The sequence below is a fragment of the Ambystoma mexicanum genome, chromosome 12, assembly GCF_040938575.1.
Source record: "Ambystoma mexicanum isolate Mex_15411 chromosome 12, UKY_AmexF1_1, whole genome shotgun sequence".
NCBI lineage: Eukaryota > Metazoa > Chordata > Amphibia > Caudata > Ambystomatidae > Ambystoma > Ambystoma mexicanum.
The window spans coordinates 278,271,288-278,285,815 of NC_090936.1; the positions used below are offsets into that span (position 1 = coordinate 278,271,288).

The 14,528-nt window shown below is 43.5% G+C and overlaps 1 protein-coding gene across 2 annotated transcripts in view; it reads left to right on the forward strand.

The window, feature by feature from the left end:
* IAPP (islet amyloid polypeptide) overlaps window positions 1-11,155 on the forward strand; it is a 28,513-nt gene extending 17,358 nt beyond the window's left edge. For both annotated transcript variants that reach the window (XM_069627694.1, XM_069627693.1), the window contains exon 4: window positions 10,683-11,155. In XM_069627694.1, coding sequence (XP_069483795.1) covers window positions 10,683-10,872 — 190 coding nt within the window. In that variant the 3' untranslated portion in view covers window positions 10,873-11,155. The remainder of the gene's footprint in view (window positions 1-10,682) is intronic.
* Window positions 11,156-14,528: the final 3,373 nt, after the last annotated feature.

A 14,528-nucleotide genomic window follows, 5' to 3' on the forward strand; every position in this document is an offset into this window, starting at 1 on the left:
AAGCAATCAATATCTGGGCATATTTCATTGCATGAACCACAGGAGACACTTTTTTTTACCACAAAAAAAGCAAGCATCGGCAGAAGATCTCAAGAGCAATTTCTTAGCTGTTCTAAGGGTCCACTTGTTGTCATGAAGTGCTTTTAGTGTATTGTTTATTTATTTATTATGTGACAGGTGACAGCTGCAGCATACAGGACGCTTTGGGTGGACGCAAACCGAAGGTGAAGGGGAAGAGAAAGGCAAAAAGGACGGGGGCTTGCACAAAAAAGGTCATTCTCAGATCTTGGAGCATTAAGCCCTGGTGGAGGGAAAGGTGGACAAGGGCTCAGGCAAAAAGCCAAAGTATTTTAAAGTGACTATAGTGACCTCACAAGGAAGTCATAGCGTACTCTGAAGATGATACAGCAATCATCAAATTCCAAAGAGGGCATAAACCCTTCCAGTTGCAGTGCCAGTAATGCTAAGCACAGTGGTCTCTCTCTCATCAGTAGGACCCCAGTCCAGGTTACTGGGTGCTGTAGCCCTGTACCTCACCGTCCCGCCCGGGGGCACTGTGGCCTGTGTGCCGCCTTCAGGCAGAGGGCTATGCCCACACGAGGAGCTGAGTCTTGAGCAGTTTTGGGAATTTCTGCAGACTTTCTTTCGGATTTTATGGTTGATGATGTGTTGTTACTGGGGTTGGGGGGCTCGGGAACCACCTGTACACATTGAAATCTGCCTGGTCGTATTTTCCCTGAAATCGTGGTGCGGATGTTGTGAGCTGATCTAGGTCGTAGGGTTGGGGAAGGATTCTATGGGGTGATGGAAGGTCCCAAGTAGTAGCACCATCAATTGCTGGCGATAATGCGATTTTACCATGTGCTGTGCCACATTAGAAAACCCAGTAAATTTATCAATGAATAAATAGATCAAGAACTGAGACCATCCATTGAATATCTTGCATGGATTAGAGAACTGGTAGCATGTGATCGGCCTGCAATACCATTAAACAGTACGGCTAGCCTGCTTAAAGCCAGAAGTACATTTCTTAAGAGGAATGCAGACTAAAAATAGTATTTTGCAGTTCTTAACCCAGATCGATCCAACCCATTTAGATTAAATTCTTCTTTCATCATTGTCCTTCCATCAATGAGTGCGAGAGGGAAGGCGGGCGGGGGGGGGGGGCAGTTGGAGGTAAGAGGCAAGTTGCTGCTGAGCATTGCAAAAGCAAGTCATTTTCTGCTGTCTGCAGGATTTCCTATTCACATCTAAGTAAGAAGAAGATGTTTGTATAACTGAAAGAAAGATGATGCAAGTTCAGCCTAATTAAATGTAAGCCTCTGTGCCGAGGACCCACAATATTTACTTTTTCCCTTTGTGCAGTGATCACATAAGAAGTTTCACTTTGCAATTCGACCTGGCATAAGTTATTTTCAATGAAGAGCTGGTCTATAGATAGTGCCCATTTACAATGTTGAGAAGGATGTGGCATTACATTGCAAGGCTTGTTGTGGTAATGCCCACCTATGGAGTGTCCGTCAGTTTATGGTTATCATTGCACATCAGCAACACACCATGGCATTGAACAACATGCTAAAATTCTTCCATACAAAGTATTTTACACCGGCGCAATCCTGTTAAAAAACACTTTGCAAATCAGGCTCATTGACTCTTATTGCAGTGAACAAATTGATTCCAATTGTCAACTGCAGGTCATCAACTGTGTTGTCCGTTTGATACATATACATCTTCCCATTGCTCCAACATTCTCTGATCATTAAATAATTTTGATTTCTTTTAATAAAACCCTAGGGATAGTGGGGCGTAGGCAAATCTACTTCCATTATGTCCTGCTATTGATCCAAAGCGATGGGAGTAACCCCTAGATTAGAAATATAGGAGCGGTAATGGCAATGTAAAGATTTGCACAGGGCTACCATGCACTGTACCCAAGTAGGTTGCCTTGGTTGCAACAGAACATATATCTAGCACTAAAAAGAAGCCGATTTTACCGTTTGAAAGCTTTTCAACGGTTCTATGTCCATTCATCGGCCGTGTGTTTTTCAGAGCACTTTTTTTCAGACAAGTGTTTGCTGAAAGAATAATCTTTGCATTTTTTTTATTGGGGGTCCCCCCCCCAACCCCCTTCCCCATTATTTATTCCCTTTGCACCACCACACAAAAAAGTTTAGGCGAATAGTGCCACGAACAAAAAAAAATGTCCGATGAATGAACGCTGTACCTTTTCACCAGCCTAAATTGCGGTTTCCTGTGTTTCACCTATCTATTTTTTGGAGATATGTGTGCATAATTAAAGTGAGTGTTAAGTAACAATGGCTATATCATCCTTACTCTAACATAATGTGGCAAGTAAATACCCTGCAGAGAATATATTGGTCTCCTTCACAGACAGAGAGTATGAATGTATGCAAAGCGTACATAATCGCTGTCCCTTTTTAGTAATGAAACACCATACGCTAATATCGGCATCTTGCATGGTTTGCTAAAGTCGACACACTGAATGGGAAAAGCTACATGGGCTCCGTGGATATCCGCAACAAATGTATGTGGGAACATTTCCATGTGATGAAGGTCAGTGGATATTCTTGTACATCTCTTGGTTTTTCAAAGAAACAGATAAAAAATTGACTATTTTGGTTAGTCTCTCAGATTTCAGATATTTGCTTAGAAAAAAGGCAAACCATGTACTGAGTTCACAAATAGAGAATTCACTACTCCCTTATGAAAAAGGCTTTTGTGATCTAAGATCATACCGAACTTTTCACGCAAGTCTTACCTCTTTGCCCTGTCTGCATGGTAGAAAACCTCAGTGTCTTGACGGGGGTTCTGCCTCTTTGAACTGGTCAAGCTTATCTGTCCACAGCGGTCGATCTTCTGTCAATTCACAGCGTGACAGTACAAATGCAGCTTTTTGCTGATTTGCTGAAGGTCAGTGGCTGGCATGAGCATGCCCTGCCCAACTCATTAGATATGCGTGCATAGGCAAGCAGCTGTGAAAGCTGTGGATTAAACCATATGAGAAAGTCGACTGGCCAAAGAAGACAGGGCAGGACTGACATAGGTGCCAGCTAAACATTGTTACTTCATAACGGTGTGGTAGATACCATATTTCTGGCGTCACTTGAACAAGAATTACAAGACTGTTAGTCCATGCTCAGCGGCTGTGCTCAAGTACCTGAACACATTTTATGAGAAAGAAAAATTGCAATTTGTCTGCTTTCATCCGGGGTTTACGATTCATTGAGGGCAAATTCGATAATTTTCAAATTTCAGCAAGCCAAAAATGTAAGCCTGATGAACATCTGACCGTTGTTTGACGTTTAATCATCTACAGTCTTGTCAAAGTAAATATAATATTGTTGTCTAACACACACTGTTTGACAGCTGTCATACAATAAAAACGTCATAACAAATCATATACAGAATATCCCTTGGTTGAAAGAGATTTCAAACGATTAATGAACCCTTAGATATTTGTGTATCATTCCTCTTTTCGTGCGCTGATGCTTCCCAGAGAGGAGACACAAAGGGGTCAGCAAATGAGGCTGATACAAGACTTGTCCTTGGCCTCAAGCCCTGGGATCGTATCTCTCCAGCTCTGAAATCTCTCCATTGGCTCCCAGTGGATGCAAGGGTAACATTCAAAACCCTCTGCATTGTCCACAAGGCTTTCTGGGGCCTGGGTCCAATATACCTTCAGCTATCCCTCGGCAAATACCTCCCATCTGGAGCACTCCGCTCCTCTAACTCCCTCAGTATCAGTCGTTTCTCAAAGAAACGAGCTGGGGGTAGATCACTGTCTTCGGCTGGGGCCTCCATCTGGAACAGCCTCCCTGCCACTCTAAAACTTGAGGAGAACCATCTCTGGTTCCGGAAGCACCTCAAAACCTTCCGCTTTGCTTCTGCCTTCTGCTCCCCTCTCCCCTATTGATTCTACTCTCCCTCGGCACCATGCACCTGGCCACCCTCTGCCCTCCGGGCCCAGGTATCTGCTCACCCTCCCGCACTGCCTCCGGGCCACCCCCTGCACTGGGGTCTGTATCTGTACCCATACAGCCCTCCCCTTTTCTTCCTGCATTTTCAAACCTACATGGCCTGCTGCCATAAACCCAGCAATTGTCACTTGCTGGCTGCACTCCCATTGTTTGTTGCCTTTTTATTTATTATTTTATTATTATTTTTGTTTTTTCCTTCTCGCTCCGCACTCTCCTTTTCCTCCCCCTTCCATGCACTTCTCCCCCTTCTCCCTCTACCCTGCAATTGCATGTTCTCAATGTCACTGGGCCTAGTAAGATCGTTATTTTGTTCTCCCCTGTTCCCCTCCCTTGCCTTGTCGCGCTCTGAAACACTTGTGTATGAGCGCAATAGAAATATAATATCAATATCAATATCAATGGCTATTCGCGCAATGTTTTTAAAATAACTTAAATTCAGGTTTCATTTTTAATTTTGTAGACTTTTGGATTTGATCCTCTTCCATTGCCGCCAGTCAGATGCGACTTCTGAATTTAGCCAGAGAATTTGCAAACTTGGTCGCTTTATTGTGCAAACGCGTGCCTGGTTTCACTAGCCTCTGTAGCTTTTCTTGGGTCGCTAGCCTAACTTTTGATAGCTCAGCTTCTGAAAGATATGACTTAGCCTAAACATTTGCTCTCTGCAGGAACACATTATTGTTGCTCAGAAAACATACCTGTCCCCTTCATCTGGTTTGCTTAGTATTCCTCCCACTTGTGTATGCAATACTACAATTGTATGAGTTCTGCACTATGCTAATTGTACATTGATTTGCTGCAGCCTAAAATGTGTATGACCACATCTGAATCTAAATGCACGCTACTATTGTGCTTATAAATATGATGATTATGGAGAACATGTATAGTACTTTATCACCAACCTTTCAAAGATATATAAGACTTTGTAGCTTCTGTTCGTCTTAATGATAGGGCCTAATTCGCAGACGTGTTTAATAATGGCAAAGGCCCATTGGATTGGAGGAAATGATCAAATAAAAAAGAGTGAATGCACAAATAGTGTGCATTCGGTCTAGTAGAAAATACTTACTACCAAAATACCGAACTAGGGGAGCTGGGGTTGGGGGTGTCCCCCGCTCCCCTAGTTCAGTATTATGGTCTGTGGGGGTTGTAGTGTGTGCCCCACATACATTACATGTGTTGCAGGGGGGAAAAAAACAAACCAAAAGTTGAATTACAAAATGCGACCAAGTGATGTTCATCATTTTGTAATTCGATCTTTTGGTTTACGTATTTATAACCTACATCTGAAAATTCTCTGTGAATTAGGCCCTTACTATATTGACTTTGACAGCATTGGTTATCAGATTCATACCATGGTGGAACTAAGATTTTGCCCAATGCAGGTACATCAAACCCTTGTCTTCGAAACAGTTTTCAGGCTGATGGCCTGACTGGCCCATTGTGGTTAACACGTGATACACAGACCCTCGGCGACCGGGACAGACTGTGATGAACAGATAGGGTGGCAATGTGGAGGGAGAACAGTTCATATTCAGCAATGCAAGACATAGAATTCTCAGCGGGGGGGGGGTTGACGTGTGGAGATAGTCAGGGCGCTTCTCCCAGACTCAATAGCTGGCGATACTGAGCCGATTTAAAGGTGAGGGGTGAATAGCTCAGGGGCAACACATTTGTCTTGGAAGGAAGACAACGCAGTGCACCACAGGTTTGAATCCTGATCCCACGCTTAGAAACAAATATAATAATTATAATTATAATAAAGGAGTGGGTGGTAGAGGCGTTTTTGACGTGAGTGGGTAGGGATTTGAAAGGAGGGTGAAGAAGCAGAAGAGAGAGGATTTGCAGGGTGGCTGGGGCAGCGGGATGTTAAGGAGGGTGTTAGGAGAGCGGCTTTAATGAGAAGTCGAGTAGCTTCATCACGTGGGGTGCGGAGTCCATGAGTGCTTTTAAAGATAGACAATAGAAATGTGATGGGAGCAGGATTTGTCCAGGAGCAGTTTTATAGGAATCAGTTATTGTACCAAGTGTTGTAACCTGCACTTGTATATTTAATCATGTCTACATTTCATACATGCTTTGTTGTGCATGGAAGTAGAAATGGACATAGTTAAGGGAAAGTGATTGATCGTTTGGGGCTGGGTGGAGATGCAAGAGTAATCAGGGCGGCGGTATAGGGCATGGGCGTCACTCATAAAAACACACTGGCCACGTGTAGACACAAAAACAGTACATGCATAGATAGACATTGGGATCAACTTGGGAGGGACTCAAGATGCAACTCCCATAAACTCAGCAAACAGTGACTCATGGATTATGTCCATCAATACAGAAAAGCCTATCGGTCTATTGGAAAACTGCAACCATGAGAACAAACAATACAGTACCATCAAAACTTACAAACAAAGAGAGGGCAGATCTCGGACTCACCCGTACCGATTTCATGGTGGAAGTGAGATCCCAGAGATTCGTCGGTCTCCAGAGACTGCTCTTCTTTCTCTAATTTAAATTACATTGCAATCAGAGCGCACTATGACACAATGCACATACTTCAATGCTAGCTCTTTTCCTCCCATAGCTCATTCAACCCCAGGTGTAAATTAGAGAAAGGGTGGCATGCTAGAGACACGAAACAAGTACCTATTCGGCCCAGATGGAGGCCGTATACAAACAATGTTGCATATTTTCAGTGAACATGTGTTAGCCACGCTAACCTGCAGGCTGCAACTGACAGCAATGCCCACACTGCAAGCTGTATCATATACACAAGGGGGCTGATTTACAAAGCACTTTTCAATGGGATTGTGTAAATCAGGTCCCAGATCTCTAGTTACTGATTCAAGAGGAACTCGTACATACTCGAAATAAAAATGCACATATAAAAGACATCTGCTGCCTCTTCAAATATCACGGTTTATTAACTTGTGCTTCTGGGTCATTACTTTCTATGGCTGCCAATAGGAGTCCCCTTGCATGGACCGAAATAAGTTTGGGATTTCACACTCTACACCAACACAAACATTCAGAGAACTTCTCATTAGATTGCCAAATAATGTTCGACCTGGCTGCACTACTTCTGCTTCTGCCCACTCGTATGTCCATTGGTAATACAATAAAAGGGTGCCTTTTCTTAATTTGAAAAATAATATATCCTGAGCAGCACACTTGTTTTTATTTTCCACCCATATTAGCGTTGAAGACCACCCATGCATTGTCAAATTTCTTTAGATGGTCTCTCAACTCTGAAGTTGATTCCTCTAAGCTTATAACAGAGGCTCCAAAGGAACTAACTTTTTATGTATTTTACTGCCTCTGCAAAAAAAGTGCATGGAACTAAAGGTGTTTCAGAACTTCAGGAAGTGCCCATCCATTCCTCGCTAAAGCTGCGTAATTTCCTACAGCTTATATATGGTGTTCTCTATGCCCATATAAAAAACATACTGTACCGTACTGCTGAACTTGGAATACCAGGAATGACTGAAATAGAAATATTAACTATTATTATTATTATTATAGTATTTATTGAGCGCGGACCTAGCTTTGAGACACAATGGAGCACTTTACAGAGGTATAAAACAGTACAAATACATAACAGAGCACTTGACAGAGGTATAGAACAGTACAGCTGCATAACGGAGAGTTTTACAGAGGGATACAACAGTACAGATGCATAACAGAGTGTTTTACAGAGGGATACAACAGTACAGATGCACAACAGAGTGCTTTTTAGAGGTATAGAACAGTACAGATGCATATCAGAGCGCTTTCCAGATGTTTAGAACAGTACAGATGCATAGCAGAGCGATTTACAGAGGGATTCAACAGTACAGATGCATAACAGAGCGCTTTACTTAGGGATACAACAGTACAGATGCATAACAGAGTGCTTTTCAGAGGTATAGAACAGTACAGATGCATAACAGATCACTTTCCAGATGGATAGAACAGTACAGGTGCATATCAGAGCACTTTACAGAGGGATAGAACAGTACAGATGCATAACAGAGCACTTTTCAGAGATAAAAACAGAACAGATACACAGTGAGGTACACAGCGAGGGGAAGGATACAAAGGGACAACGGGGTATAGCTGTACCGGGTGGCGGATAGGAGAGGGGTGGGCGGCATCTAGCAAGTCAGGTGGCACGAGGGGCGACATGATGGCCTATGGGTTGAGGAGGAGAGATTCCTTGAACTGTGCCAGTACCTCCAATTTTACCCCATTTTTTCCACCTAAGGGTCAAATTAACAGAGCGTTTCCCAATGGGGTTTTGCCATTATAAAATGCTTGTGTGAATTAGGCCTTACGTGTGCTATTGGTTGGCAAGCATTGCAACCTCTTCCGTGCTCTGCTTCCTCGACCTATGACTGATGCAACATTGAATCAATTGATTCCTCTATGTCTTCAGGTATCATTACTCCAAGTATCTTTTAGAGGTTCCTTGTGGGTGATCTGCAGAGCTGCTAGCAATGTTTGCACAGTGGCAAGTTCACTTGTATCTTTGTTACATTTACATGATATCTTGATACCTGTGCAACATGTCAAATCATAACTGCTGAACCCATATGCATGCATTACTAATGGCCGAACCTCAAACCCTCACCGATAATGATAGGCTCACAACTTGTTTCAAGTGTTGGCAATAAAAAGGCCGTAGGATTTTATTGTACAGATATGGGTTATGACAATAACAATATCACATATCATGATGGTATCATACTTTTGGGCACCGGGTCCTGAGGGTACCCCCTCGGACCCGTGCCGCCTTCTTGTGTCCCACGACTTGTTGTGGGCACAGTACAGTGCCTTGCACTTCTTTTTGGTCTTCTCCCCTTTTGTAGGGTGGGTGGGTTCTGTGGTAAAGAAGCAAGAAGATTTGGAAGACACTGAGTAAACAGTGAACCTCCTGTTTGCTTGGGTCCCCGTTCAAGGTCCACAAAAAGATTGTGTTTACTCTGAGCATGCTGCTCTCATTTATAGGACCCCGGGAGGCCCTGGGTCTTTGTTGTGCATGTGGTGGGGGCCGCTGTTGTCCCAGCCCCCGGCCGGATAGCCGACTGTCTGACCCCCTGGTGGGGGCAGATCTTTGAACCTGGGCCTTGCCTGATGGTTGTTTCCTTTTGGCGCTTAGCACCTTGCTGTTTGGAGGAAGGGTGCAATGACTGTTCGCACCTTACCCTTCCGTGGCTTTTGTGCTGCCGAGACTGCGTGTCTCCGAAGCTGGGGGGAAGGAGAGTAGCAGGTGCGGGGGGTTGGGGCTGCCCCTCTCCCAGCTGCCGATGGAAACAGCAGTTACCATGCCTCGCTTGTGGGATGCCCATGCAGCATTGCCCAAATCAAATGTTGCCTGTATTGTATGTGGCCCAGCTACCAACAGGGATGCATAAAGCTTGACACTCCTTTATCATCTAAGCTACCTATCATTCTGGGATATTGGCATATTCTCAAAAGAAGAGCCTAATTACAAAGTGTGAATTGTGAATTGTGGGCTTGCGCCATGCCTAGTACCCTAAAGGATACCGGGGTAGCCGTGGAAGTCTAGTGTTTGCCTTCCCTAGATGCACAAGACTTTGGCAAATGTGATGCACCGAGAAGGAGTGCGCGCATGCGCAGAGCGGAGAGTATGTTGTGCGCGCGCCAAGGAGAGCAAGTAAGAGAACAGATTTGCTCTAAAACACTACATTTCCCACATCCTGCCCCTCAGAATTTGCATATCACATAAAATGTCATTATGGAAGGCCAAGCCTGGTAAAAACAAGAGATTCGGTTGTCCTTGTGTTACATGACTTGCAATGTTTGAAACATTAAATAGGATAAACAAAGGAGCCCTGCTTTATTCTTACAAAATGCAAATGATTGGCAATGCCAATGGCTATTGTAATTGGTTATTTATAACGCGCTTAATACCTGGAGGTTTCTAAGCGCGCTGGATCGAACCTGTGTTGCTCATGGGTGTTGCTTCCTGAGACAGTATTGTCAGTAGCTGCTAGTTTGGCTCCATCAATTCCACATTCTGTACAGAAAATAGTGCCAATGCATGGCGTAACCCAAGAAGCAGTGCATATCTACAGTTTTGTCAGTGCTGCAAAGATGCTCCTAAAACATAGAGGCGCTTCACAAATCCATCATCACAGCAGAGCATCCCCTCTAATCCTAAAAAAGGGCAGCATGAAGGCACTCTCTAATAAACCTGTATTTTTAATTTGTTTCATCTGATCAGTATCTGCAATGCGGAACAGCCCACTGCTTCTTTCTCAATATAATTGGTGCACAACTCCTTCATCATATTATGTAAATCAGAAGTAATTCCAAGAGTAAATGCTTTAATGAAGTGCCGTGACAATAATCAGAGTTTAACTTGTGTCCCGTGTCTATTCATCACTGTCTTTTAATAACAGACACTTCTTTTGCATTATGCAGTTTGTTCCTTTATAACAATGACTCCACCTCTGACTAATAATAACCATTATATCAGATTGCTGGATTCCGTAGAATGTATCCTACTCCTGTCATTAAAGTGTATAAAAGCGCTTAGCGTGGTATTCTTCAAGAACAACGTGGGTGGCAGGAAAATGATAATGCGCGTAACAATGCCGGCAGCAACAGAACACCTTCCGTGTTGCCATTTCGTTGACAAGGGGGCGTTCTAGCTCGTTTCACAGCTCTGTTTTCTGTTTCCGTCACCAGCCGTCGAATGGAGAAACGGAAGTGCAACACCGCCACGTGCGTGACGCAACGTCTGGCTGACTACTTGGTGCGATCCAGCAACAACATTGGAACAATTTATTCGCCAACCAATGTGGGCTCGTACACGTATGGAAAGCGGGACATAGTTGGCCTTTTAAGTCGAGAACCTCTCAATTATTTACAACTTTAGTGAAGAAAGTTACCGATGCTGCCCAGTCCTCAGTAGGAATATTTCTTCCCTCGCACTCATGTATAAACAATATCCTTCATGTTTTTACCTGTACATTTTATCAGTGCCTTGTTTTCTCCATGTCTGTACTCATGTGCGAAGGTTATGTTTATCGTGTTCTTTCCCATGTGAGATGACATGCACCACCCAATGTTCTCCATTGAGAAAGGACCAGTGGGATCTACTGAAAAATCACCTTGCAAAAAAAAACAATGCTTCAAAATAAAATGAAAATGTCACTGCCGCAGTTATTTTTATTAAAGACATTGAAAAGACAACGATCTGTTGTATGCCTCAATGAAAACAGTATTATGATGATCTTATTGGGGTATTTATTGAGTGTGGACCTAGCTTGGGAAGCAAGAGAGTGTTTTACAAGTTATAGGAGGAAGTACACGTGATGGAAGCAGACCACAAGGGATCGATATAAGGGAGTGGGGAACTACAATTGGGGAGCGGTAAGCTGGGCCACTTGGCAGCAAGGGATCTAAAAGCAAACCGTGGAGGAAATATGGGGAAGAAGATCAGCCAGTCTCAGGTTAGATGGGAAGTGGAGGGTGTGCGTAAAGAGAAGTTAGGAAGGAGCCATTTCTTTATGAGGAGGGCATTGCGCTCCTTCTTCAAATGTGGAAGTGAGGGGACATGTCTCTGGGGTTCATAGGGAGGAGGTTTCAGAGTTTTGGGGGCATATAGGAAGTTCTGTCTTCTGGTTCTTTCCTTCCTGCACTGGCGGAATTCAAGTCTACAAATGTCCTTGCTTCTGGTGGATCGTAGGCCTCCAGAAATGTTGAGCTTCTGAGCAAGGTAGCCTGGGACCTTGAGGGCGACAGACTTGTAGATGATGCAGCAGGATTAGAAGGTTATATGAGTGTATGCAGTGGGACCCAGTGCAACCTATACGATTGTGATACGAGTAGCACACTAGCGTACCTGATGGCTAAGCTCCACATATCTTGTGGCATCGCACAGCAAATCAACCAACCAGCTTCAATCACAACTTGTCTGCAAAGAGAGGACCCCCCGAAACTATCCTTCTCTTGTCATGCACCCACCCTCTAGAACTCGATCCCAGTGTCAACTTGGAATGCCTCCACAATCCTCCAATTTCGCAAATCTCTCAAACCATGACTCTTTAAAACAACACCTGACCAAGGACTAATTTCAATGGATGCACATACCCATGCACAGACCTCAATTCACAGTACGGCACTGCTGTTAAAAGATGCAAGCCCAAATACTAGCTGCCCACACTCTGTATATAGCTCTTCTGCTCTCGAGATAGGTCTACGTTCTCCAAAATAAAATACAAATAATGATAAAAGGGTGAAATTGATTATTAAAAACGACAGGAGCAATAGTTTGCATTAGCTTTTGGAGCAACCATGGAACTACAAAAACATGCCACGAGGATACAACATTAGAATGTGGACTTTATTTTAGTTTATAGAAGTATACATTTAATTCAAAGTCACCTGATCAAACCTTGATGTAAATACAATGAAAGCATGCAAGATAAAAACAGGCATTTTCTCAAATAACCGTTTGTGCATAGTGATGGCAAGGATACATCTAAATGAGTTGCTCAAATGATAGCTTGTCCTTACAAGAACAGAACTCTGTGTGGTGACATGCAACTAGGTTGGACTATACAACTTGGCTCTTCCCAGATTTCCCCATGCTGAGCATAAAAACAGGACTGTGACCTCTAGAATGAATGTTGGCTAGTTTAAATAAGCTTAATCAAAGTCAACAGTTTTAGCAGCTTTGTAAATGCAGGCTGCCTCCCAGGTTTCTGGAAGTGGGACTGGGAGTTGGCCAACATGGCTGAAGGACAACAGCCACTGGAGAAAACTATATCATGCCTGCACTTCGATGCTCCCCGTGCTTGGTCCTGGTGAGGGTCTAAGAGGATTGTAATCAGCTGCCAGGAAAATACGCCATAGCCACCTCTGTCAATGGACTTTTGCCCCCACATTTTACCCAAAATGTCCACTGAATAACAATTCATCACAGCATATCTAAAGATGTATAACCGCACAAGCCAATCTAAATTACATGCCAGGCCTCAGCTGCTTATCAATCGTGATCATTTTCTTTAATCAATATTTGTGCTGACTGTAAGGCCACACAATAAATCATTGGTCCTTAAAGTACTACTCTGTTAATGAAACTGGTAGTTACCAGAGTAACAGGATCTTTGAAACATCTGAGTTTTACATAGTGCAAGACTAGCTTGAAAGCAACACCTCACGGTACAAGGGTATATGTACAAGAATACAATATTAAGGAAACAATTTGATTACGGGTTTAATTAGAATGATGTGGCGAGAGGGGATACAGAGGGTTATAGGCAGGGCATCTAGGTGCGGGAGAGAAAAGTGGACCAAGTCTGGGTCATTAAGGTTCAGCAGATGTGCTCCCAATGAAGGTATATTTCTGTCTGTTTCGTACAATCTCACATTCCTCAGTGTACTGTTAAATCCTCGAGTCTGCATCACTGATTCCTCCCTTACCTTCTTCTTTCAACATGTCTTGTAAACCAATAAGTGCCTAAAGGTTGCAGATTCTCAAGGGGAGGTGGGGGATATATAGCTTCTACATTGTGTTTTGTCATAACATGGAAAAACTAGAAAGAGGGGAACCAAAGCAATTACAATGTCTTCATGATGTGTGATCTTCCTCAGCAACCCAACACACTCTATTTGTCACTTGATGGAGTCTCCACATTGAGAACTCTGGGTACACAATGTAGAGGTTGCTAGAGTAGTCCACTCTGGAGAGGGGGCGCAACATCAATGCTAAAGCACAGTTTCAGAAAGCCAGGAAAGCAAAAACCCTTAGCAGTTGTTTTAATCAATGGAAACAGTCACCAACAGAAGCACTAATATTTGAGGACAAGTGAACTGTGTGAATGTGTAGGAAACAAGGAACCTGTAATGTCCGCAAGAAATATTTAATTGATTTGATTTAGGTATGTGTATAGGTCATACCCCGGGGGGACCAGGCATTGACTGCATCTAGGCACTGATGTAATAACTGATTCAGTAGATACTGCACCACATATAAAAACATGGAATGCTTGCGGAAGAGGAGGGAGTGAAAGAGAGTTAATGCCAGCTAGTTTCAGCAAAGCCAGGGTCATAGATTCTGCGTAGGTGTAATACCTTTCACAAAAACAGATGCTCTGAAGTTGTAGGTATTAGAATATGTGTGCCACTGGCATACACTTAAAATACAAAGCTGAAACATTGAATTTAAATTTCCCAAGGGGGGGTGATCGATTTTGTACACAAGTACCTTGTGGGGCAACACAAACAAAATCAGAGTTCTCACAATGCAGACCTTACCAACTGTAAAGGACCCAAATCCAAGCCCTCCATTCAGCTATGTGCATCTCCAGTCCTCTGCTCTCTCCACAATCTCTTCGCAATAGCCCCAAAATCCCTGCCACAACATGTTGCCCCTTCGCCAGCCCACCTAAACCCCCGCGCCCCCGTTCACGTACCCTTCCTCGGCGGCCCCAAATCGGTCTCTTCACGAACTGCCAAATCACCATACACAAAATGGAAATTAAGGGACTCCCTCTGGTTCCCTTTGCCATTTTCAGATTATTATTT